The 26,067-nt window shown below is 42.9% G+C and overlaps 1 protein-coding gene across 1 annotated transcript in view; it reads right to left on the bottom strand.

The window, feature by feature from the left end:
- Positions 1-18,351, bottom strand: part of LOC311583869 (carboxylesterase 1E) — a 28,507-nt gene extending 10,156 nt beyond the window's left edge. Inside the window, exons 1-7 of the mRNA XM_084757792.1 lie at positions 18,087-18,351; positions 13,125-13,332; positions 10,967-11,111; positions 7,817-7,950; positions 5,795-5,948; positions 3,032-3,136; positions 2,146-2,250 (exon numbers count right to left, since the gene is read on the bottom strand). Of these exons, the coding sequence (XP_084613918.1) occupies positions 2,146-2,250; positions 3,032-3,136; positions 5,795-5,948; positions 7,817-7,950; positions 10,967-11,111; positions 13,125-13,332; positions 18,087-18,138 (903 nt within the window). The 5' untranslated portion in view covers positions 18,139-18,351. The remainder of the gene's footprint in view (positions 1-2,145; positions 2,251-3,031; positions 3,137-5,794; positions 5,949-7,816; positions 7,951-10,966; positions 11,112-13,124; positions 13,333-18,086) is intronic.
- Between the last annotated feature and the right edge of the window lie 7,716 nt (positions 18,352-26,067).

The raw sequence follows: 26,067 nt of genomic DNA, 5'->3' as shown, positions 1-26,067 counted from the left end.
TGCTCACTGTGTATGTGTGTGTGTGTATGTGTGTGTAGCAAAGTCAGGGTCACCAGAGCTCTGGAAAGGCAGCTTCTGTGGGTGCCTGTCCTCATCTTTCTCTCTATTTGTTTTGTTCTTTCTGACAACATGTCAGGGGTCCTTTACAGGAACAGTGAAAGCAAGGCGATTGCATGTGGTGACTTGAAGGGAGCTGGGGATGAGATGGGCTGAGGTGGGCTGGAGTGGCAGAAGGAAACACTTTCCCAGCCCTCATTCTCCTCTTCCTTACTCTGCCACCATAAGTTTAGGTAACTGCATGGTGCATGGGGTTCCCAGACCCCCAAATAGAAAGAACAGTTCAAAGGTACCTACAAGCAGCATAAAGCTTATACCAAAGATATTGGCAAAATATGGAGAGAGTTAGCTTCCACTGAGATGTCATGTAGGTCTTAAGTGTTGCTATACATAGGGAAGTCAGCTGGAAATGATGGCAAACAGAGAGATAAAGACTGGCAAATCCTAAATGTGCTGTCAGCAGCTGGATCCAGCTGCATATTGGGCCCTCTGCTCCTGAATGTCTTAGGTTTTAGCTACAAGACAATTCAGTCACATCAGTCTTGAAGTGAGTGCTCTAGGTGGAAAACTCCAATGCCTGTTCTCACTAAATCACTCTACTGCACACTATCCTGTGTTGTACATTTGATTCAGGCGTTTTTTCTCTCTCTCTCTCTCTCTCTCTCTCTCTCTCTCTCTCTCTCTCTCTCCCTCTCCCTCTCCCTCTCCCTCTCCCTCTCTCCCTCTCCCTCTCCCTCTCCCTCTCCCTCTCCCTCTCCTTCTTCCTCTTCCTGTCCCCTCTCATTCTTAGTGAATAATCATAGAAGCACCTTTAAAAAACTCTTAGAAATATGTCATGCGATCTTATGTTATCTGAAGTTTCCCAAAGATACCAAGTAACCCTGTATGTGATGGTCACTCCTATGAATGGAAGAAATATTTTCCAATTATGGATATTCAAACACAGCTGTGAAATGGACATCAAGGAGAAGACCTGTAATCCCAGCACTGAAGATGGTGAAACACAAGAGTTGAGAGTAAGCCTGGCTAGGTACATAGGCTGTCTCAGGAACCAACAGAGAAAAATAAGGCAGATGTTCTTAACTCTGAAAAACATAGACTTCATTATTTCTTATGCCTGATCTACCAGAACCCAAGACCCAAGGCCATGTTGGACTCAGTCTATAGGTATACTAGAAGAACAGAGTGCTAGAGGTGGTTCTTGGGGATCCAGAAATGTCCTCTAGTGTGCAAGTCCATGTGAAGAGACCAGGGTCTCAGCTGAATTCGGAGACATCATCTGTACCTGTCCTTGCAAAGGGAATAGTTATTACATCCCTACATTCTTCATATTTTCCTGTGAGGTTCCCTGTGATAATAACCTACGCAAAGCAATAATCAGTCCTCAAATGTCACTTTCTCTCAGCAACGTCTTTTGGCTGGCTCTAATCAACGTGTCTCCTTTCTGCGTTACCAACACACTTAATCTGTTTGCTATAGGAGTCTCCTTGGATCATTCAGGCAAGTAGGGAAAATATTCAGGCTATTCTTGCATCTCCTACCCTGACAACATGTTCCCAAAATTATCATGCTTGGATAGATGGAGTTGGGCAATGCATGAACTGTTCAAGAGTTGGAAAGATACACCGACAACTGTTTAAAGGATTGAGTGAAAAGTTACAGATGCTGGCTGAGTGGCACACATAGATTATGGACAAATTGAAAGTAAATTACAAGTTATGATGGATCTATACTAGTCTGACAAGGCAGTTTCAATACATTGGATAGAGGAGTAGATCGATGGAAGATAATCAATGGGTAGGCAGGTGATTATCCTTGAAACTTTACAGAGGAAGACTTTGAGAACATAGAAAAGTAGGGAGTAGCTGTTATCATTCAGATAGCTTCTAAACCAGTCAAGTGATATAATAAAAGAAAAAACCACTGATGAGAGATAAAAATCAATATTAATAATATAGAAGGATGAGACACTGTTGCCAAGAGACATGAAAGGGTCCCAAACAGCATCTCCAAAACTATAGAAGAGATAAGGTGAAGAGGCCTGGGGTGAAGTACAAGGGTGGGGACCACTAAGACAGGCACACCTACCAATTCCAATGTGGTCTCCAAGAGTTCTCCCTCTGTCTTCTGGCGGAGGCAGTGAACCATGGCAGCTGAGGTGGTGTTTTTACAACCAGACATGACAGCAATTTTCTTCGACAGATCACAGGCCACAGCAAAGGTCAAGAGTAATATTCACACCTCTGTCAACACAGCCTAGAGCTCTCTCCAATCCCCACTCTCTAATGATGGTGCAGGGTTGCTCCAAAATTCCCAGTACCAGCAGGGGTGGGGTCTGGGCCCCTCAGAGTGTTGCCTCTGTTAGTAATTGGATTTGATACAGACTATTTAAATATTGGAGCCCTTGTTACTTTATAATGTGTTAAGTGGAGTCAGACATGGTGGCACTCACCTTTAACCCTGGCACTTAGGAGGTAGAGGCAGGTGGATCTCTGTGAGTCCTAGGCCAGCCTGGTCTACAAAGTGGCCATGGTTATATAGTGAGACTCTGTCTTAACAAAAATAATTTATTAAGTGGGCACAATATTGCTAATGTGGATGTGTTAAGAGAAGCCATGAGCAGTGTGATGAAGAAAAAGAACCAAGAATTCTACTGTCTAGTGTAGAATCAGTTCCTCCATGCTGTGGATAGGTGGCTTTTGTCACCCACATATGAATCTCACCTATCCCATGAGGAGAACTAATGCATGTGCTCAGGGTAACCCTTGCAGCCACACAAAATTTTGTACTGAATTCCCAGGTGTCTCAGGAGCATGATTCACGTAAAATCGCTTCAGAGCTTGCAGAGCCTGGCCCTGCTGTGAGCCCAAAACAAGATCTAGCCATGAAAAATGTCAAATGCATCTCCTAGTAGGAGAGATTCATGAGGGGAGAAGAAAAAAAGGACACGTGAACTGCCCAGCATAGAATTTACCTCAGCCAAGGGCCTTGTGTTCTTCTTGACCAGGCCTGCATTCAGGACCACGCCACTTTCAGAAATGGCCCTGTGGAAAAGATTCTTGGCCAAGGGAGACAACACCTGGCAGAGAAAAGTATAAAAGGAGTCTTTATGCTCAAAGTGACTCAGGGAATTCTGTGGGACCAGCGTTTGGACTCCATTTGATCACCTTGATGACAACATGAAGCTCTTCCCCCTTGGTTATACTGGCTCCTCGCCAAGATGTGATTGCTTCAAGGGCCATGCACGGCACTTAGCACCACATTATACCTGCTCCCCCATAGCTGAACTTCATTTAGTTACTCCTCTGTAAATATTCACAGAAAACATCCAAATAGAGTCAGAAGAAGAAGAAAAAATTGAAAGGCAAGTCCATTACAACAGACAGGTGTCCATACACTGAGTTCCAAAGCAGAGAAAGCAGAGTACCAAGCACATGGAAACTGTAAACAATCAGGCATAGCTGCTCTTATAGGTGACTAAAGTATATTTCATACTAAAACTAATCAGAAGAGACAGGGAACACTACGTATTAATAAAGGGAAGAATCCATTTAGAATGTACCGCAATTATGAAGCAAACATTTGGAGCTTCTTAGTTTCATAAAACAATCACTACAGGGCATAAAAAGTTACCTAGGACATGACACAATAATATTGGAGGGCTTCAATACCCAGCTCATATTTAGGAAGTTCTTTCAAACGACAATAAGCAAAGAAAATTCAGAGCTAAAATATACCATGGACCAACTGACCTTAACAAATTTATACAGAATTTACCATCCAACAGACAGGGAATATAAAGACTTCTTAACTGCAAATATAAACTTCTCCAAAACCATCACTTCACAGCCCGCAAATCAAGCATTAAAAACTACAAAGAAATTGAAAATACACGTTGTATTTAATGGGGCCTCAATGAAATAAAAATAGAAATCAATGACAAGTATTTAAGGTTATCTCATCTTAAGGAGCATGGAGATATTACTAAATCAACATGCATGTAAATACAGTAAAAAATAATTAGACCTGCCCATTAACCCATTCCAATTTACTATCAGATTGTAAGTAATATATGGAGGAAATTGAAATTATTACCTTGTAAGCATGAAACCAATGTATCATGTGAAAAATATTCGAACCAAGGAACTAATGGAAAGAATGAGTTGCAATCACCTCTCCTTTCCCACCTGGTCCCTCAGTCTCAGATACTGCTGCCCCCCCCCCTTTTTGTATAAATAAAATTATACAAAATTTTTTTGTATAATTTGTAATATTTGTAATATTTATTTGTAATATTTATCTCTCTTATCAAGAAGATAGCATTAAAGAGGCCTGGGGCTCTCTTCCTAAAACCAAAATATCTCAGTTAATGAAAAAAAATAACCCTATGTGATAAAGTATCCAAAATAACCATATGAACAGAAGTACACAGCTAGAGAACACAGAAGCTCAAGCTAATTTTCAGGCTTTCTGTAGGGTTACAATTGAAGAAAGAAGCTATAACTCTATATATTTGTTATGTATAGGAAAATCATGATAAAATTAAACTAATATCATAACGTTGAAAAAGTTACACAACAGAAATAAACAAAAGAGAAGCAAGAACACACACACAGTGGCTGAAATGAGAGATGACGGCAGGTGTGTAGACAGGAGACAGATGGTAGAGACACACAGAGACTGGTAAAATGGAGGGAAGACTATAGTAATACATGCCATAATGTTCTCCTTGGAGTTATTGGCACGTTTCCTTATCACTAAGGAAAATAAAAACATTCTCCTCTAAATATTCAGCTAGTTAACCTACGCATGTTTAAAAATGATGGTGGTAGGGTGGCACTCTGATCAGTTCCCAGGAATGTGGAATTGTGATCCCCGGAAGTTTCCACAAATTTCCCTCAGTGAGTCCCACTCCTCATCTACATGCCAAGATGATTCCTCCGTATCATCAAATGTATCCAGGACCTAGATCCCTACCCATCTTTCCTCACAATCACCTCTCCTTTCCCACCTGGACCCTCAGTCTCAGATATTGCTGCCCTTCTTATTATGTTTTCAAAGCCATGAAACCACCCCTGAGGACCCCCTGACTGTTCCCAATCCTCCAGCTCTCTCTCTCTCCTCTCTCTCTCTCTCTCTCTCTCTCTCTCTCTCTCTATATATATATATATATATATATATATATAATGTATACAGTGCTCTGCCTCCATGACAGAAGAGGGCATTAGATCACATTATAGATGATTGTAAGGCACCATGTGGATGCTGGGAATTGAACTCAGGACCTCTGGAAGAACAGACAGGACTCTTAACCTCTGAGCCAGCTCTCCAGCCTGCTCCAGCTCACTTAACGTGTAGGTCTAGCTTGGATTCATGCAGTGACCCTTGATCTACCTCAAGCCCTTCCCTTTTACTATCTGTAGTTTACTTCCAACACTCCTTCCCACCCACCCCCCCAAAATGAATTCTGTGTTAATTTGAGGAGAAAAAGAGAAGTCAATTAAGTGACAAGAAGAATAGTATACAGCAGGTGCTTTTTATGGTGGGGCATAAAAGTGCCTCCTAGGAGCCAAGGAGGGTTTGGCTCTCAGTCTTCCTCTGTGATACTGAGCAATAAAAGAATCAACCTGAATCCAGATATCAAAAGCGAAGTTCCCATGTCAGGCCTGGTTGGTCTGCAAGGGATCCTGTCAGCAGATACCGTGTCTGAGTAAGGTGTGGTGCCAAGGACACTTACAAGAACGGAGACACTTTCCCCTCCTGCTGACTCTCCAAAGATGGTCACTGAGCCTGGGTCCCCTCCAAAGTTGATGATGTTGTCCTGGACCCAGCGCAGTGCAGCCACTTGGTCCAAGTGACCCCAGTTCCCCCGACTGTGTTCATCCCCTGTGCTGCAAGATGTCAGGGTGAAAGTAGATATGTCACAGCTGGATTCTTTTTCTTTCTTTCTTTCTTTCTTTCTTTCTTTCTTTCTTTCTTTCTTTCAAGATTTGTTTATTTGTTATGTATACAGTGCACATCAGATCACATTATAGATGGTTGTGAGCCACCATGTGGTTGATGGGAATTGAACTCAGGACCTCTGGAAGAGCAGTCAGGGCTCTTAACCTCTGAGTCAGCTCTCAAGCCCACAGCTGGATTCTTTGAGCTAGAAGTAGGCTGGGGCTCTTAGTGAAATACACTGTGCTCTGTGCTCCAGATGTGTGTCTTCACTTGCCTCTCACCTCTTTAGGAATGTCTTATCTGGGGCTCTGAACTCATCTTCCAAAAACTGTGTAGCCTACGAGCCAGTTATAGCTTATCTGGAAACAAGGCTGTCAAAATCTCCAACCTCAGAATCTATTCAGTTCACATGGCAAAGCACAGTAAACAGGCGAGATGAGGTTTTAGTATCACGTGTACCTAGTGGAGAATGCAAGTTCTCGGAAGAAAAATAAAACCAGGCTACAAAAGATGCAGGGATGGGGCTGTGGGTGGTACTTCAGACCGCAGAACCAAGAAAGGCCTCTGAATAAAATGACCATGTTGCCTATGAGTATCACAAAATATTACTGCTGAGATAACAAGCAGAATGTATAAAGACCTTTGGGCCATGGGAACAAATGTCTGAGTATAACTAGCTAGCCCCAGATACAGGCAGAACAGGTGCTGTGAACCTTGGCAAGGGGTTCTTTAAGTGTATGGGAACCACCTGTAGGAACAAGATATGAGTCAACCCCTAGCATTCTGACCCCCCTGTAGAAAATACATGCCTTAAAAGTAACAGGTTTATAAAAAACCACCAGTTATAGTGATAATCTAGTGCTAAACTGTAAGACTTTAATTAGAGTGGAAGCAGGGAACAGACGAGAAGGAGATAAAATGAGTTTGTTTTGAAGGTGGAGCTGAAAGGACCGGTCGGTTGCTTAGATGTTGCGTTTAAGAAAAAGAGAAGCCCAACACATCCTCAAGGCTTTTATATCTAGCAAACAGGCAGTAGCATGGGCAGCACCATGGCCAGAACAGTGGGATGCAGGCAAAGGAAGAAGGTTTCCTTCCTTTCTCCCTGCCTGCAATAGCGGAAGCATGGCACAGTTCAACCCACCTCCTCGAGCCATGTGCTCACTTTGCAAAGTGTGGTTTAGAAATATACGTTATTCTATGCCTGGAATCACAGAGAGAAAGACACGTTAATCAGCTCAGAAGCAAGTATACCTGATATAGAACTAATGGGCGGAGGAGGCCCATTAACAAAGGAGCATGGTGCGTTGTGAAGGAGCCTAGCAGAGGTCTCTAAAATGCTTGGCATCACTAGAGCTGAGTCGTGGCATCTCTGAGCTGGTAGTTGTGGCATTTTAGTTGTTCTCATATGAAAGAATTATGAAGTAACAGAACCTGTAAAATGTGAGGTCCAGTGGAAGGTCATTAAGCCGCACCGGGCGCACTGCCCTTGGGGCCAAGGTTAGTCCCCTAGTGAATCAGTTATGAAAAGAGCAAGACTCCCCCAACTTCTCCCTCCAGATTTGTGTCTCATCATGTGATCTCTTCTGCACGCTGCCAATTCCATTTCTCTCCCACTCCCATATTGACCTTAATAAGGGCCCACAAACACACAAAAAAAACTCAAGCAGAAGGGGAAAATATATCTTGGATGATCAACCTCTTAAATTTTTAACTCAATAAATATTTCCTTATGATATCACAAGGTATTATATTCTGACATATAATAAGGAAACAGACTAATATAGGGGATGGTGGTAGAAAAGAGTTCAAACTCTACCTGAAGAACCCCCAGATGCCCAAGCGGTATTGAATGACCACCACCACCACATTTTCATGGATAGACAGAGCCAGACCATCATAGGTTGATGCCCCACCCAACACTAGTCCACCGCCATGGATCCACACCATCACCTGGAAAAGAATACAATAACACATATTATCAGAAATCTCATTGTAAGGGCCGTAGATGTGGTCTAGTTAGGTTGCCTAAATCTCAGCTGATTCGATGAGGGCATCACCCAAGCCAAAGCAGTACCTATTAAGGCTAACAACAGGCAGCTTTCCTTCCCCTTTGCTGGAGCCTGGAACGTCATCCCACTCACCATTTCTTGCCTTTCTTGCAAAACTCGCAGGCCCTGACTTTACAGATCTCCTTAAGCTGAAAACATCACTTAGAACATCTAAGATCAGTGGTGTCATTCTCAGCCCCGGCGCTCTACCCTCCTCATGCACGGCTTTGTATCAATGGCACATATTCATCCTTCTCAGACACTGTCTGACTGTATATGGTTGCCAAGAGCCATCCTGTTAAAGGAAATCACTAGGCACGCGGGCTTTCTAGGAGGTGATCCAGTACTTTGCAAGGTCTGTATCATGATGCACCTCCAGAATTGCTTCCAGCCTCTGACACGATGTCAAGAGCCATTGATTTGGGGAAGTTCAGCGGGCATGAGAGATCTCTAGAAGGGATGCAGTAGTTTTCAAGGTCTGTACTGTGATGCACCCCAGAATTGCTTGCAACCTCTGACAACCCCATCAATTATACCTGCTTGATTTCTCTAAAACCTGGCATTAGAGCTGGGTGTGGTGGCACACGCCTTTAATCCCAGCACTCAGGGAGGCAAAGGCAGGTGGATCACCAGGACAGCCAAAGCTACATTCAAGGCTAACCTGGTCTACAAAACAAGTCCAGGACAGCCAAGGTTACACAGAGAAACCCGGTCCCAAAAAAAACAAACAAACAAAAAAATTCTGGCATTGGTGTGAACCATCAGTTTTTGGGTATTGACCAGCTCTGTTTGAGCAAACTTCCTACAGGATCTTGTTGAAGATGTACTGTTGTTCAGATAAATTAATCCCTGATTATGGAATCCTGATTTGATTAAAATAGTTTTAAAAGGTAAATTGTTTTAGATCTTCTAAAACAGTTTTAGAGAGTTTATGGCTGCAATAAATACCTTTGTGGACCTCCAGATGCCTCACTAGGGGATAGCCTTGAAGCAGATTTGTGGTCTCAGATAAGCCTTCACTCCAGATGGCAGCACAAATCCTGATATTCACCATAAATATAGGCAAGTTGTTTTAGACCTCCCAAGACCCCAAGATATAATGGGGCTACCTAGAAATGTCTACATTAGGCACAAACCATTTAATGTCTAAATATACAAACTGTTTGTTATAATTCCTTATACCTTGTCAATTTGTGGCATCATATGCTGTCATCTTAAGTTTAATCTGTTTCTTAGAATGAAAGACAGATACAATTATGAACTAAGAGATAGCTGGATAATGTATAGCTAGGTCAGTCCTAATTGAAAAGGCATACATTCTTATATAAGTTTTAGACCCTGTTAACCTTTAGGCCTTGTCAACCTTTGTTGCTCTGAACTCACTGTGAACTTATGTAATGGATACATAGATAATAAATGTTTAGCTTTAAAACATGTAACCTGTTGTATTTTAGAATCCATCTGTTTTTGTGATTAATTGCCCCTTTTTTTACTATGAGGTAATTCCCTTTTCTCAGAAGTATGAGTAAGGTGACCAACAATAAATGGTGTTGAAATTGGGAAATTTAGCTTCATCTAGTTGAAATTAAGATGCCTAACTTCATCCACTTTTTCTCTTGAATGTTTGTGTGTGTGAGTGGTTTCTCTCTCTCTCTCTCTCTCTCTCTCTCTCTCTCTCTCTCTCTCTCTCTCTCTCTCTCTCTTATTTCTTATTTCTCTGTAGACTTGCAAATAAGGTAGCAGCCTTCTTGGGCTAGCAGGCCTAAGTTTACATTAGCTCACTGGAGATCTCCACAAAGAGCCCTATCTACAGATTAAAGAGCCTCCCTTTGCCACCCCTGCAGTTTTTGGCTAGAAACCACTTTGACAGCCTCAGCTGTAGGAAAACTGTGGTCAGTTTAAGTTTTCCTCCTTGGCCTCAGAACAGCCAGTCTCTAGAGACGGAACCACAGGGCTTCCTTCTCTCTTTCTTCTTTCAATTCTGATCAGTTGCCTGAGCCATCAGCTAGGCGACCCATGGGATGAAGTGGGCTGGAGGGGAGTCAGTATCCAGTCCCCAGAGACCCTACGCTGGACCTTCCCAGAGCTGCAGATGGCCATTGACGATAGCTGCTCTCAGGGGCTGGGCAGTCCTGATGCAGATAGATGGCCATTGACAATAGCTGCTCTCAGGGGCTGGGCAGTCCTGATAAGCAGACCTGAAAGCTCTAATGCTTGCTGTGGTGTAATGCTGGGAAGTCCCAACATCTAAATAAAATTGGAAGCTGCAATGCTAGTTCCTAGCCAGAGCAAGGACCATGGCCTGGAAGCCATTCCCAGGGGCAAGAGGACCCTGACTTTCACACCTGCCAAAGAACTCTATCATTTGTCATTATAGAGGGAGAGGGGCTCCAGTTCCCAACACCTGCCACACAGCAGGATATCCAGCCCTAGCTATTGTTCCTCCCCCGACTGACCCACAATTCCTAATGCAAAGGAACTGCAGTCACCTTATCCGCAGTCCTATAGGTAATCAGGTTTTTTTTTTCTTCTGTTTCTGTGAGAAAGCCAGAGAAGATTAAATTCTATCTATGAGGCGCTCTTCCCCAAACACCAATTTCAAAGATGAGGAAACAAAGGGACAGGGGTTTTTTAAAAAAGCTACTCAGTGCTGTACTGCTTTGAAGACTCATACAGTGAAGGCTACATCATAAACAACACTGCCAGATCTCAGTGGGCCCGGAAGGCAAGTACCATTGCTTGACATTCCTGAGGAAAACCAAGGGGAAAGTATCTTTTATGATGGCCAGAGGCCTCGGGGCCTCTGAACTAGTCCATGTTTATGGTGTTCCTGTTCCTAGCTGTCCTCAGACTCTTCTGGTTGTCCAGAAGGAGCCACATGCTGAAACCCAGAAGGCTGGCGCAGTCCCACAACTTACCGGCAGCTTGCTGCTCTTTGTCAAGTCAGCGGGAGTGTAAATATTTAGGTAGAGACAGTCTTCAGAAAACCGGAGAGAAATGGTTTCCTTTCTGTTGGTTAAGAGGTCATTGACTATCTGCCCTGTCACTGGGTCTTGAGAGCACCTGGGAGGGGAGAGAGAGAATGTCTTGAAGTCCCCACCAGATGCAACCTGAAAACATTACCTGGCACAGACCTTGCACTGGGAGATGTTATTCTGTGCATTTCTATCACCTGATGGGGACACTGGAATGGAGATACCTCAGGACAGAGGCTGCAGTCTCCTTGTCCTTTAGCAAGAGAAGGATTTACTATGAATCCCTTCCCAGAGTCTTAGATCTACCCTGGCCAAGGACATATGCGCTCATGTGTTGTCTTGCCCTTGGAGATGACAGTCCCTGCACAGCCTAGACAGGGCCCTGCACTCTGCCGGGCTCTGTACAGTGGTCTGAAAAGTGAACTGAGCTTCTCTCATGTTACCAGGTCAACACGCTCTGGTCCTGGGGTGACTGCCATCACTCATAGAAATGCCCTCAACTGGCAGACCTGCACACTAAGCAGTACCTCACCAATAATTCAGGTGACCTGCTCTCCAGGTCAGCTTCACCCACTGATAAGCTGTGTGATTCTGGGGAATTTCCTGACCTGGGTTTCCATCTTCCAGGTCTCAATAAGGAGGCTGCTATTGTCCAAGAGTTTTGCCGCGCTGGCCTGCTAAGATTCTACCATCGATTACTGAAGCGACCAGTTTTGTCTTCTTAAAAGACTTCAAAGGCCATTCAAGAGTAGAGTCAGTAATGTTACTGAAGTCTCCCCATGAGCCAGGCCCGGGCCTATTTAAATGCTCACTCATTAATGCCTCAGCTCCAGGGCGGGCTCCACCTTCATCCTCATTTCATTGATGAGAAAACAAGGCACAGGGAGGTCAGAGAATCGATTGAACATCTCACCACCTTGAACACCCGTGCATGCTGTGCACTGCGTATATTCCCAGTACATTACAAACCATGTCCCCAGATCTCAATGGACCCAGAAGCCAAGTATTATTGTTCCCAGCATGTAGAAGCAGAAATAGGTCCTCAGATGCCAGGATGATACCACTATCAGGTGGCAGAAATGAATCGACAAAAATGGCTCTACTTTCATTCTGGGAATTTTTCCTACAATGTGGAAGGTAATGGGTGTAGTGGTCATAAAAGCAGGAACTCAAATCTCAAAAGAGAACTCAGTTACACTAGGTTCCAACAAAATAAACATTGAGATCACATTTATTATTGCCTTGGGTTTATTATTATGTGTGATTATCGCATATTATTTGTTTCCCCAAAGGCAGAATAAAATTGTTTCAATATGTCTAAAGTTTAGACCAAGTTTGGTGATGGAAAAAATTTAAAAATGGGCTCACAGTCTTTGAGTCAAAAATTCTACTTCTTGGGTCTAATCCTAAAGTATTCATGAGTATATGGAATGGTTCCAACAGTTCATCATGATTGTATGTGTATGTCAACCATACCAGCTTCAGCACCAGAAGTTAGAGACTGGGTGAGTGCAATATAGTGTGATGGTGAAATTAAGGGAATCAAAAGCAACCCTGTGATATTCAGTGGCAGAGAGTGACTGGTGATGCCTGCACACTCATGCATGAGACAGGCACTCTTCCGAGCTGTAGAGGCCTGTGACAGACACAAGACTGGAAGTGTGTCAGACATCAGTGGCAGTTGTTTCTGGGTAGCATCCTGTGAGGGTTTACTTTCCTCACCTTTGCATCTTGCATTTCCTAACTTTGCTGTTTTAAAGTATTCATTAAATAAATAACAAAGATAAATAAATAAAACAGTAAGAGTTCAAGTACAGTGTCACGAAGAAAGGGCTTTGGAAAGCTGTGCAGTTCTAAGCATTTCAAGTTTCCATAATGTTCTTTTATTTCCAGTACTTGTTTTGTTAGAGGCAAGGAAACACACACATATCACCAGCACACCAAGAAAAAGACTCCCGTTAAAGCAGAATGGAGCTGTGGGAACTGATGTCCTCCTCCACAGTGCGTCTGATTCAGTTAGAGTGCCTTGTTAACTCTGTTCTGCATCACCGAGAGTGAGTTTCCTGGTTGAAAGAGGCCCAGGCCCACCCCAGCGGCTTACATGGGAGGGTAGGAGGTAGCGTTCTTCACGAAGCTCCACAGCTCTGCGGGCTGTGGTGGAGCAAACCTCAGGGATCCAAGAGGGGGCTTGGCAAAGGGGACTCCCAGGAAGATGGCCACAGGCTGCAGGAATCCTTCTAAAGTGACGTACTTCCCCAGCACTTTGCCATGTATGGTGTCCACCACGGGTGGTGAGGATAGGTGCCCAGCTGGAGAAGAAAAATGAGGGCACGTCGGACAGTATAATTCAGACCTGGATTTCTAATGGGTTTCCTCACTTTCTTAGCATGAAACCTTGAATTAATTGCCTCGGGCCCAGAAGCCTTAGTATCTTCTCATGTAAGGTAATGATGAAGAAAACAGACTTTACTTTGGAAGGTTCATGGGAAGGGAAAATTGGAATTGCACACACAGAAAAATCATGTAAGCAAAAAGTCAATATGAAAGAGTGGTGGCTGCTAGGAATGTTTGAGACCTTAGTACTGTCCGCAAAAGTCTCTGGAAACACAAATTCATTAAGAATCCAGTACTGTCCCAGCATAGTGGCACAGATCTTTAATTCAAACCCTCAGGAGGCAGCAGCAGAGGCAGACAGATCTCTGAGAGTTCAAGGCCAGCTTGTTCTACGTAGAGAGTTCCAGGACAACCAGCGCTACACATCTGGTCTTTAAAAAATGATAATAAAACGACGACTCCAGGGCTGTGCTGCATGGTGAACAAGAGGACGGGACAAGAGGCAGCTCCTCCTCTCGGGAGGCTCACCTTACCGGAAGGGACCACAGATACAGATGCACTGAAATTTGAAAGTTGAGTTGAAATCTGTCCTGGGAGTGAGAAGTTCTGATTTTTGTTCCAGAGGAAGAGCTGTGACTTGCAGCAGGCAGAGGGGTGAAACGGGGAGGTATAAGTGGGGGGAGAAGCAAGAACACGCAGAAGCAATGGGCAGGACGTTCTCCACAGTTGAGTGGAGAGTGGGATCTGACTTTCACAAGAACTCTGGTGCTCCATATTTGACCACGTCCCCTGGATGGGGAGGCCTGGTAGCACTCAGAGGAAGGATAGCAGGCTACCAAGAAGAGACTTGATACCCTATGAGTATATACAGGGGGAGGAGGTCTCCCTCAGTCACAGTCATAGGGAAAGGGAGTAAGGGGAAAATGGGAGGGAGGGAGGAATGGGAGGATACAAGGGATGGGATAACAATTGAGATGTAATATGAATAAATTAATAAAATATATTTAAAGAAAAAAGAACACGCAGAAGAACAGCAACAACTCATACGGAGTAGAACAGAGCTCCGATGGGATGGTTGAGGAGCATCTGAATACCACCAAAGCAGGGGCTTTAGAGGTTAAAGGTCATAGGGCAGTGAGAAGGTGCTTGTAATGGAGGGCTGCAAAGTCCAGGCTTAGGTAGTATGCTGTGGACAAATACAAAGTATCAGCAATTGTAAAGGCAAGTTCTAGCGCATTCTTCCATTGAGCTGGACCATCCAGAGGAGAACCTTCTATATGCTCCACTGCCCTCATTCTTGAAGAGTGGACAAGCTTTTTCTCATTTCTCTGCTTCCTCTTCTGTCCCAACTTCTGTGTGTGTAATGTGGCCTGCAGGAACCAGCCTGGTCCAGCTTGGGCAGGGGGACTTGTACACATCTTCTCATGATGACCCATACCCTCAGGTACATGCTCAGCCTCCTCAGTGCACCAGAGCACCCCTTAGCAGTGATTTCTTTTCACTCTTTCTCCCCATGGCTCCCATCTTGATATCAAAAGCATAGCTCCTTTTGAACATGTGGCAGAACAGAAAATATCTCCAGGATTCCACTTAAGAGAAGAATAGCCCATTTAATTGGAAACTCTGTGCTGAAAACAGTCAATAGAACAGGGTCTCTTGCTGTTGTTTTCTGCTAATTATTATAAAATGCTAAGCTAATTTTTGGAAGACACTTATATCCTCAGATTATGTTTTGGTAACTTTTAATTTATGATTATTATGTTATCAGGACATAACCCCCATCATAAGTGTAAATCTATTTATATAAAGAAGAACAGCCGTTAAATACTGGAAAATCTTTATGTGAAGTAGGTTACTAAGCTATAACCATGCTTCAGGTGATTAAAGCCAACCCAGTGCTCCCTTTCTTTTCTGGTTGTCAATTATCATCTAGTCACCTAAGAGGAACTTTATGGAACACTTACATATTAGAATGTCTGTGGATGATGACAATTAGCATTGCTTTGTATCAGACACTGACTACCTTTTGTAACTAGGAGAAAAATGTCATAAATAAATATGAAAATATAAATGAAAAAGGAAGAACTGACCCCTGCCCAGTGTGGAGGTCAAAGGAAAGAAAAAAAAGGCTCAGTATCAGGCTCTGATGCTGGCTCAGTGTGAGGCAGGTCCCATGAAGAAGCTGGTGAGATGCCCTGAGATATTGCTGTAAGGCACGAGCACTGGGCACTGAAAGGCAGTAAGAGGCAGTGAAGGTTCGAGTACATGGCAGCTGTGTATGTGTCACTGTGCCACTGTGAGGTAACAGGAGTGCTGAAAGCAAAATCAAAGGGAAAGCCATAGCTTGGGGCTACAGATGCCTACCACAGTGCATCAGGACAAGGACACAGCCGTGCAGAAGTGCTGGGAGAAGGGTAAATGGTTGCAGAAAATGCTGAGAGCTTCAAAGAGAGGAAGGGGTAAAATCTGAGCAGATCCAGGTGTGACTTCCGTCAGGCTGATTTCAGCCTTCCACTGAGATGAGTGGGTGGGTATAACCCACACTTGTCAGAATAAGAAGAGTTTTCTCAGGTGGGGGATATGAACAAGGCCACCTACAGCAGTTGCCATTTATATTGTGTGGAATGTGCACATAGTGACATGAGCAATCACGGTGTGCTGAAGGACCTTCCAGTTCCTTTATTTCTCCAGGAAATGTTACTAGGTAATCACAAGTGAACACACTTCATAAGAACAACACGAACTTGCAAACAGCTTCTGTGACCCTCCTAAGATGGAAACGGTGTGACCAGGAACAAGGAAGGCTCCACTCCAAACCTGGCTCCATTTCTCTGCTTTACTTTCAGTTCCTGACTTCTCACAGTGCCATGCACACAGAAAGAAGATAAAAATATAAGCAGATTCTAGGCTTTCAGTGCCCTGGTAGCCAAACACCAATCTGGATTCAGGGGCCACAGATAGACTAAGGTGTTGTTTGGAACGTGCATGGCCCTATGTATCTCAACTTCTCAATTGGTAAGATGTCACCGATAAACACCGAGATCCAAAATGAAGTCTTGGATTGAGCATGAATTTAATTTGTTCATCTGATACTCTGACACACATGTGACTTTCCTGACTCTGTGGGAACCGTGGTTCCCGGGTGCATCAAATCCAGAACCACCACTCCGTACACCTCTTTCAGTCATGTCTCATCTCCTGAGCTACTGTCTTACATGCCATGGTCACTGACAACCATGCACAAGACAACCAAGATAGCCTGTCACCAAGAATCCCTTGACTGTTTCTTAAAATCATCTAAAACAATTTTTTAAAATGTAAATATTTTTATTATATTCTTCCGGTCTCCCAAGTCCTTCCAGTTCCTCTCTCCCTCTCTTTACACTCAACTTTTAAGTTCTTTTTCAAACAAACAAAACAACAACCCTCCAAAACAAAAAATAAAATAAAATAAAATTACACCCAAAAAGGAAAAATAATGTAACCAAATAAATACACACACACACACACACACACACACACACACACACACACACACACACACTGTGGAGTCCATTATATATGCTGGTCCTTGAAATGATTTAGGTCTGTCTGACACCTGCTTGTATGGCTTCCCCCATTCCTTCAGAAGATACTTTAAGAATGCACCTGTCTACATCTTCCCCCTCCTAACTGACACTGGTGCTTTCCTTTTGTCACACCCCACCCCAGTGATGAACCGTTTCTTTAAGAGCCGAGATTAGCGAAGCAATATCTCTTATGTGATTACCTGACCACACCTCTGATTAGTTACTAACATGCTGCATTTTATTTTATTATAACTTCAGTATGCGAGTATGTATGATGGATGTGCGTGTATGTGTGCATCTGTGCGTGTAAGTGAAGGTGTGTGCATGCAGGGGTGCACGTGTGGAGGTCAGAGGGCTGACTGCTTTAGGAACTGTTCCTCACCCACTACCTTGTGTAAAGCATGGCTCCTTTGTTGTTTGGCACTGTGCACACTAGGGTTAGCTGGCCCAGAAGTTTCCAGATTCTCTGCTCTTCACCTCCCATCTTAGCAAAATAGCACTGGGATTGCAGGTGCATGCTGGACTTCCGTGAGGACTCTGGGGATTCAAACTCAAGTCCTCCTGCTTGCACAGTAGTGCTTTACCGTGTGCACCAGCTCCTCGGCCCCAATACACTTCATTTTCAATCAAACCCTCCTTTGTCTTCCCCTTTCCCACACCTTCTCTAGCCTAGGCCCACCCTAAGTACTGTAGATGGAGCCACCTAACGCGTCCTCACAGTGACCATCTTCTCCAGAGATGGGGTGACACAAGTTCACCTAGCTGCATGTTTTGCCTGAAGACAAGTGGTTTAAATTCTGGGATTCAGAAATTTCTACTAAGCTTCTTTCCACGATCAGGTAAAATGTAGACTAATAATGAAGGAGGAAACAAACAGCTTTCCTAATCCCCTTTGTGACGCATGAGCTAGCTGGTTGACCTTCTGACCTGTCACGTGACCCTAGGTCTCTGAGTGTTTGTCCTTCTCTGACTCAGCATGCTCACCCTTCCAATGGCTGGCCTGAGGTACTTGTCTAAAGAGCAAAAACTGCTACAGAACCGAGCCTGTCACAGTTTTACACCACGTCCACTTTTGCTGGACTCTACCTTGTATTAGGGTTTTGGAAGTGTGCCCCTCCCCCAGATTTGTATCACACACACACACACACACAAAGACTCACCCTTTGTGGTGAAAGTTGCAAGAGACACCAGGGTCAGAGCATAGAGGCGCATGGTAGAAGGTTACAGGCCCCCGGACAGCCAGGTCTCCAGCCTGTGACAAAGGGGTTACAATGATCTTGCCCCAGTCCTGGAGACTGCCAGAAAATTCACCTCTATCAGTTGTGTAATCCCAGAAAAGGACAATCTTTCTGTTCCACGGAACTCTGCAGGCTTCTCAGGAGATCGCTAAGCCACCCCCACCCAGAGTTTACCTTGTTTTATCTAAATCGTCTGGACTCTACACTTAGACTGCAATAGTCCACAAAGTGGTCAAACAACTTCTTGCATAACCATCTCTCTGTGCAGCATTCACGCCTAAGTGCTCTGTTATTTCCCTAACCCAGGCACCAGCCCCGTAGACACCTTCAGGCAGGGTGACACTTTGGTCTTGGGTCCTCACATCAAGCTGGAAGAGTTCAGAGCCCCTCACAGGCACACAATAGGTCATCAGAGAGGTTAGGGCATGTCTCCCAGCTTCTCTTGCCTGGTAGAGTTTTAGGATCTCATTTTGGTAGCAATCTTAAATGTCATCATTTTCTTTCTGCCTAAATTATCATTAGAAGATTCCCGTCAAGTGGTCTAGCCTTCTGCCATGCGCTGCCATGGTCAAGGAACTCACAACACTTCACAGGAGAGATTTAGGGCTAGGCATTCTTATATAAATGAATAATGTATTTTGGATTTAATAGTTTTAAAAGCTAGCCTCCATAGTAATGGTTTTGTTATGACATTTGATGCAGACCTTATTATTATTATTATTATTATTATTATTATTATTATTATATTTTCTACTCCTTTTTTCATCCCTTTGTGCCTATTAGCTCATCCTTTCCAAACTAATAGTCCCCCATTGCACTTTTATTCTTTTCTCTCTCACCTCTCTCTCTTCTTCTGTCATGGGCTCTACTAGCTTCATCATACACACACACATACAAGTGTGTGTGTGTGTGTGTGTGTGTGTGTGTGTGCGAGAGAGAGAGAGAGAGAGAGAGAGAGAGAGAGAGAGAGAGAGAGGGAATGTAGTGTTTGTCGTTTTGAGTCTAGTTTGCTTTACTGAACAGAGTGATCATCATTTCTATCCACTCTTATCAAAATGCCATGAGTTCATCATTCTCCACAGCTGAATAAAATTCCATTGTATAATTGTGTCATTTTCTTCATCTAAATGTCTATGGGCAGGCATCTGGGCTGGCTCATTTCTTAGCTATTGTGAGAACTACCACAATAAATATGGACTATAGATATCACATTGGTAGGATTTAGGGTCTTTGGAGCATATATACAGGAGCAGTTTAATTGGGTCATGCGGATGTTCCATTTGAGGAACCTTTACTTCATTTCCATAGCCAATGCATCAATATCCTCCCGTTAACACTGAATAATGATCTGTCCTCCCAAACAACTTCACCCATATTCATTGTCATTTGCTTATTTTTGTCCCAAACAAAAGAGAAGGAATACTACCAAACTCCTTCTATGGAGTTATCATTACTTTGATACTCAACACACATAAGGAGACAATAACAAAACAATAGACTCATCTGTTTAGTGGCCATAGATTTAAAATTCTCAACAAAACATTTACCACTGAATTCAGGAACACAGTAAGGGGCTGGAAAGCAGTTAAGAGCATTTGTTAATCTTGAAAGAAGACATGGGTTTGGTTCCCAAAACTCATGTCATGTCTCACAAACATCCTTAATTCAGGCTCCAGGAACTCTGAGGCCCTCTTCTGATCTCCTTGGGCACGAGGCATGCATGTAATGCATATATGTACATAAAGGCAATGCATTCATACACATAAACTAAAATAAATTAAACACATTTAAAAAGTCAAAAGGATTTAGACAGAGATTGAAACTGGGTGGATAGGAAATAAAGGGGAGTTGAGGGGAAAACATCAAAATATAATGTATGAAAAAATTCAAATAAAAAGTTAAAAGGAAAACTAAAACCATGGTTTAAAAGGAAATGCACTAACCAAGCTGATTTGATCTCAGGAGTGCAAGTTTAGTTCAGCATATTCAAATCAATAAATGCAACACACCATATAAATAAATTGAAGATAGGTGGAGAAAAAAATTAAAGCTCAAGACTGTATAAAGTCCTGTAGAAGCTAAGAAGAGAAGGGACATATCTCAGCATACTGAAGGCTTTAAGGCAGATTTATATTCAGTATTATACTAAATATGAAGATCAGAGCATTTACTTAAACTCTAGAATGAAACATGATAAATGCTTCCTTTACTCTTAATCAATATAATGTTTGGAGTTTTATCTACAGCAGTGAGATGAGAAAAAGGTGAGAAGGATACAAATTTAGCAGGTAGCAGTCAAATTACTCCTAATTACGGATGGCATGATCCAATACTCAAAGGTACTTAAAAGCTCTCTCAGAAAACTCTAAGACCTAATAAATAACTTCCTCAAAGTTGTAGTACATAAAACTAACATGTACAATTCAACAATTTTTTCTATATACCAATTACAATCCACTGAGTTATAATCAGAGAAAACATCCCTTTTGTAATAGCTTTTAAAAACTACCTGGAATAAATATAACCAAGGAGGCAAAAAAAAAAAAAGAAAAGAAAAGAAAAGAAAAAGATCTCTATGATTAAAAACCCTAAGGCACTAAAAAATGAAGTTGGAGAAGATACTAGAAGATGGAAATGCGTCTCATGTTATGGCCGCCTTGGAAGAGTTGTCCGTTTCACTGAAGATAAACATGGACATGGATTCCAGCATGACTCAGCAATTCCTGTTGTAAGAACTGAAAACATGAGCCATACAAAACCTGCCACACAAATAACAACTGTATTCATAACAGCCCCAAAGCAAAAGCTCAGCGTCTATCAGCCATTGAATGAATCAACAAAAGTTGACAGTCCACTATACAGAATGCTAGTGAGCCATAAAAATACACGGCAGTGTAGATGAACCTCAAAACATGATAAATGAAAGAAGCCAAAGGCTGTGTCGTTCTATTAATATGAAATGTCCAAAAAAATCCATCCTTGCATTCATTTGCTAATATTTCTTGAGAACATACAGTGTGGCAAATCCTGAGTTCAAGGTTCTGTATGAAGGACATCAGTGTTCAGAATGACCTCGTGACTTACATTAGTGATCCAAGGATCAGTGTGGCTGAGCCTGGAGATCTCTTGATCCAAGAGAACACGTCGTGTAATATGAACAGCTGATAATCAAGAAAAACTTGCATGATCATAAAACCATATTCTCAACTGCCTCCATGGTCTCAAATGCTTGGGAGTAACCAGCTTTGCAGGGCACACATATTACTGAATTTTGAGGCAGTTGGAGCATCTTCTCCATCACAATTTCCCAGTAAACATCTGCCTCACCTTTCTATGACCTTTTCTGCATCCTTCCGGCTTACAGTAAGGATGGGCAATAGATGTTGTGTGGGTCTGCCAGGAGGGTAGGAGGCTAGACTGGAGCCCTATCCCATAAAGAGACAATGGCTAGGTGACAGGAGAGCCCCCCAGATTCCTGCTCTCTGTTTCGTAGCGTAGACTTGTTCTGGGGAAATTTTCATAAGCCAGGATTTATTTGGCTCAGTCTTTCATGCACTTAAGTGGAGAGATGAAATTAGGTTATGACAATAGGGTGGGAGTAACAGCCAGAGTCGGGCTGTCTTCAGATTAGTGCAGTGAGGTGATAGCTCAGCTTTCTCCATACCAGCCTTTCCCTACAACCAGCCAGGGGCAGTGACTCTGAGACTCTAAGGGACAAGACAAAAGGACTTGACTTCCTCATCTGTGGTCTGCAGAATAGACAACTCTATGATCTATAACAAGTTTGGTTTTTTAAAATTTACTTGTTTGTTTTATACTTCATGTGAGCAAAGACTAAATGTGTGTTTCAGATATTATAAATTTGGGGACAGTCATCCCCGACAAAAGCAAATATAAAACAAATAATTTGTACTCAATACCATAGAGGACCTTGTCAATGTGGTCTCTATTCTGTCTCCTAAGCATGTATACACATTTTCTCACAGACCCCTTTGCTAAGAGCTCAGAATGAGAACCTGTGGTAGACGCTGTCAGTGATTGGTTAGCATCGTGGGTCCATATAATTTTCTAGCTAGCAAGTAACTTCCACCTGCCAGAAACGCCTCCCCTCTTGAGGGATTTCCTTAATGTAAAGTCTTCTCATGAACGATGGTAGGGGATGTAGTAAGGCCCTCCACCCCCCGGAGCAGTTCTCAGTCAGTGACTATGTGGAATTGGTGTATAGACTTCCATCCCCCCTCCTGGCTACACTACCTGAAATTACACACTCTTTGCCCTCAATTTTCTGTTGACATTGACTCTTGTCACCCACTAGGCTAACTGATGGCATAATTAACTCTTCATGGGCTCCTTTCCTTTCTCCACCTGTCACCATTATTTATTATTATCTCCACCAGTGTCTGCTTCCCAAAATAGACTTTTTGTACATGAATGCTTGTCTCAAAAATGCCTTTGGAGAAACTCAAAGTAAGACAGTGGGTTCGTAGTTCCTTAGTTAATCCACCTTTGTGTTGGGTATGAGTGGAAATGAATATCCCTTAGAGTTAACATGCTGAAGCTCTTACCCCCCAAATATTATAATGTGGCTGTAATGTATAAATCCTTTAAAGCAGTTATAGCAATAGCATGGAGTTTCAAGATGGACCCTAATCCAGTATGACTGGTGCTGTCATATCACTAGAGGAAATGTGAAGATACAGGACATCAAGGGTAAATGTGCACAGGAAGCCCACAAGTGTGGAGGCAAGGAAATAACTCTCTAATCTGCCATCAAAACAAACAAGCAAAGAAACAGATTGAACAAAAGCTATCCCTGTGTGTCTCTTGATCTTGAGCAACCAGCCTCGAGAAACGTGAGAAAATCAGTATCTCCTGTGTATCCGCACAGTCTGTAATGTGTCTCTCTGGCAGCCCAGTGGACTAGCATTCAAGACTGCTTTGTGGAATCTAAGGCTGAGTCATAAATAACAGATGCTTAACATCCCATGGAAATTCCAGCTCAAAGGCAGGAATACAACCAGAGACAGCCAACTTCCACTTCATGGTGGCTGCTAGCCACTTCTTGCTCTTAATACACTAGATGTCCTAACAGGCAGCCTTATCATTAGAAAAATACTAGGACATTGTAAACAATTACAGCATCAGTTCAACTAGACGAAGGTTTCAGGGGTAGGTGTGGGGGTAGGGTGGGGGGTTGAAGGCTTAAGAGAGGTGGCTGGAAAGGGCAATAATGCTAATACCAAAAACAGAGCTGGGTATCAACACCCAAGTAGCCTATTACAGTCCCTAGGGATCATGAGTTTTCCCCCAAGACCCAAGTTTTGCCTGTAATGACATTTCTGGATCCTTCAAATTCAAAAACGGATGCTCATTGGCATGCATTTGCTAATCGGCACAATGCTGAGCCCAATTCTGAGGGCAAGGACTTAGTGACAAAATCAGAATAAGTTCCAGGGGGTTGTCTACCCTGAAAAATACTGACCAGATTAGAGGGCCCTCCCTTTCATCAGGAAAAAATATTCCATCTTTAGAGAAAAGCTAAAATCCCCTCCTCCATCCCTGTCCACATGAAGTAACGTCAGTGTTGACCTAAGAAGTCAGGACGGTGTCCAATTATTTAGCAACACACACACACACACACACACACACACACACACACACACACACACACACTTATTAACAATGCTGCCTTTGCCCTAGCTGGCTGGCCTTTGAAACCTGGCAAACATTCCTGACATTCAGGTTATGAAAACTATCTGGAGTTTTCTTACGAAAACACTTAACATAGGAATAAATTATGTGCAGTACATGTTAAATCTCAGCCCCATGTGAGACTCAAGCAAATAGAAGAGGCCACGTCTAGAACTTGCTGCTCTTACTGCAACCTCTAATGCTGTTCCTGCTTTATGATGACCTCGTAGAAGTGGTCAGTGCCGCTCAATCTAACAAGATCCATACTAGACTTTAGATCTGTCCCATAATTCCAAAGTGCCTGTCCCAGGAGCTGGAGGGATACATCTTGTTCTGTTTATGTGTCAGCAGTTGGTTAGGATTACTATTTCCCTGTAAATTTTTCTATGTGGAAGGCAACGTTCTAAGAAGTGACTCCACAGCCTAAGAAGTTGGTGGGAAACGGCAGCATAGATGCCTCTGGAGTCTTCAAACAACCCCCTCCACGCCACAAGCCAGCTCATGCCATTAATTTCGGTGTCTGTAAGGACTGGGCATGTTAGAGCACGCTTTATACAAAAGTAAGGAATGTGACACTGACCTTTCCTCCAGCTTTGCCTGCTAGTGCTGTGACTACTTAGGGGTGACTGAGAAGTTGAACACTGCGCTGTCTTGGCTTCCAACACTGGCTTTAGTTAATCTTTTCTAGGAAGGGATTAAGCTGAGACTGGTTCCAGATAAGGAACTGGTTCACCATGGTTCACCATGCCCAGAATCTAAACTTACAAGGCAGCTTCCCATGCATTCTGACATACGCTAACATTTTGAAGCCTTGTGTGTGTTCACTTCAATGCCGTCGTTCCTTTTCATTTACATTGCTGGAGTTGTCAGATTCTGAATGAACTTCCCATGTGAAGCCTTAGATGCGCACAGTAAGAAGAGGCTTGGAGGTGAAGGAAAGGCTGATGTGTCTTTTTGTCTGAGTATTGCAAGACACTGGCAAGTCATGACTTTGTACAATGGCAGCCACAACACCATGAAAATAACATTACTCTCAGGCTGCCAGGCCAGCAACCAACTCTTCTACCTTGGACTAGAACCACCCTCACCATTGACCTTGGAACTCTGCTACAAATCCTTGTGGTCAATGATTTCTGGTTCAAAGGAAATATATATAATCCTCTGGCTGATCTTAAGCATCTGTGTCCTAGCCATCAAAGAAGCCCACACCTTCTAGCCTATCTTATTTCTTCAGTTAATGATCCCTTTTTCTCCCAATGTAAATGTTAATGCTTTCTCTTTCGCTCTCAGGTGATCTCCCCTTTCTGCATATCACTCACGCCATTAGTTTTGTCTAAATGCTTTAATTTTTTTTAACTTCAACAAACTTATTCAAAGGGGGCCTTTATATCAAATTCATAAATTGGGGAATATATTAATATGTGATAGATTGAAGGTAAATATAATGTGCTATTATATTTTGTAAGGGTAAAATAATAGCAAAAATAAGAGAAACAATAATGCATGATAACCCATCTAGCTTATAAAAGTGTATTATGAAAACTAAGTTGCCTAGTGTGGAAACTGGCCAGGGATAGTTACTCAGTAACCACAGACAATGTCTTCTTTGATCTCCCATCTTCAAACTTGGAACTTGCCAAGGGTTCCATGAAACTTTGAGCTCCTGGGGGTCAATATCTGTGTCTTCTTTTCAGATACATTCCTGCAAGTTAATTCATTGGAGCTAAAAAGAGGGGAATTTTTTTTTTTACAGAGGCCTCTCTTTAGAATGTAGATACCACATGAAGGGTTTTTTTTTTTTTTATCTTCTTTACAAGATCAGGAAAATGATTAAATAGATTAAGATGGGTGGTGTCCTAATTTCATTTCGTTTGCTGTGGTAAAACACCGCGACCGAAAGCAACCTGTAGAGGGAAAGAGTTTATTTTGTCTTATGCTTTATGGTCCATCTTGAAGGAAAGTCAGGGCAAGAGCTCAAGGCAGGATTCTGGAAGCAGGAGCTGAGGCAGAGTCCATGGAGTAAATGCTGCTTACTTGCTTGCTCAGCCAGCTTTCTTATACAGCTCAGCATCACCTGCATAGGGGTGGTTTATTATGTGAACCCACTGCTGTAGAACAGCACAGACCTCCCTGCTTCCTTCTTTTCCCAATCAGTTCTAGGGCTTCTTTGGGTCTTCAACTACTGGGGATACTCTGAAGCCATAGACACAGA

The sequence above is a fragment of the Acomys minous genome, assembly GCF_964271855.1.
Source record: "Acomys minous genome assembly, chromosome: 14".
NCBI classification, from domain to species: domain Eukaryota; kingdom Metazoa; phylum Chordata; class Mammalia; order Rodentia; family Muridae; genus Acomys; species Acomys minous.
This window is presented reverse-complemented; position numbering and strand designations above follow the sequence as displayed.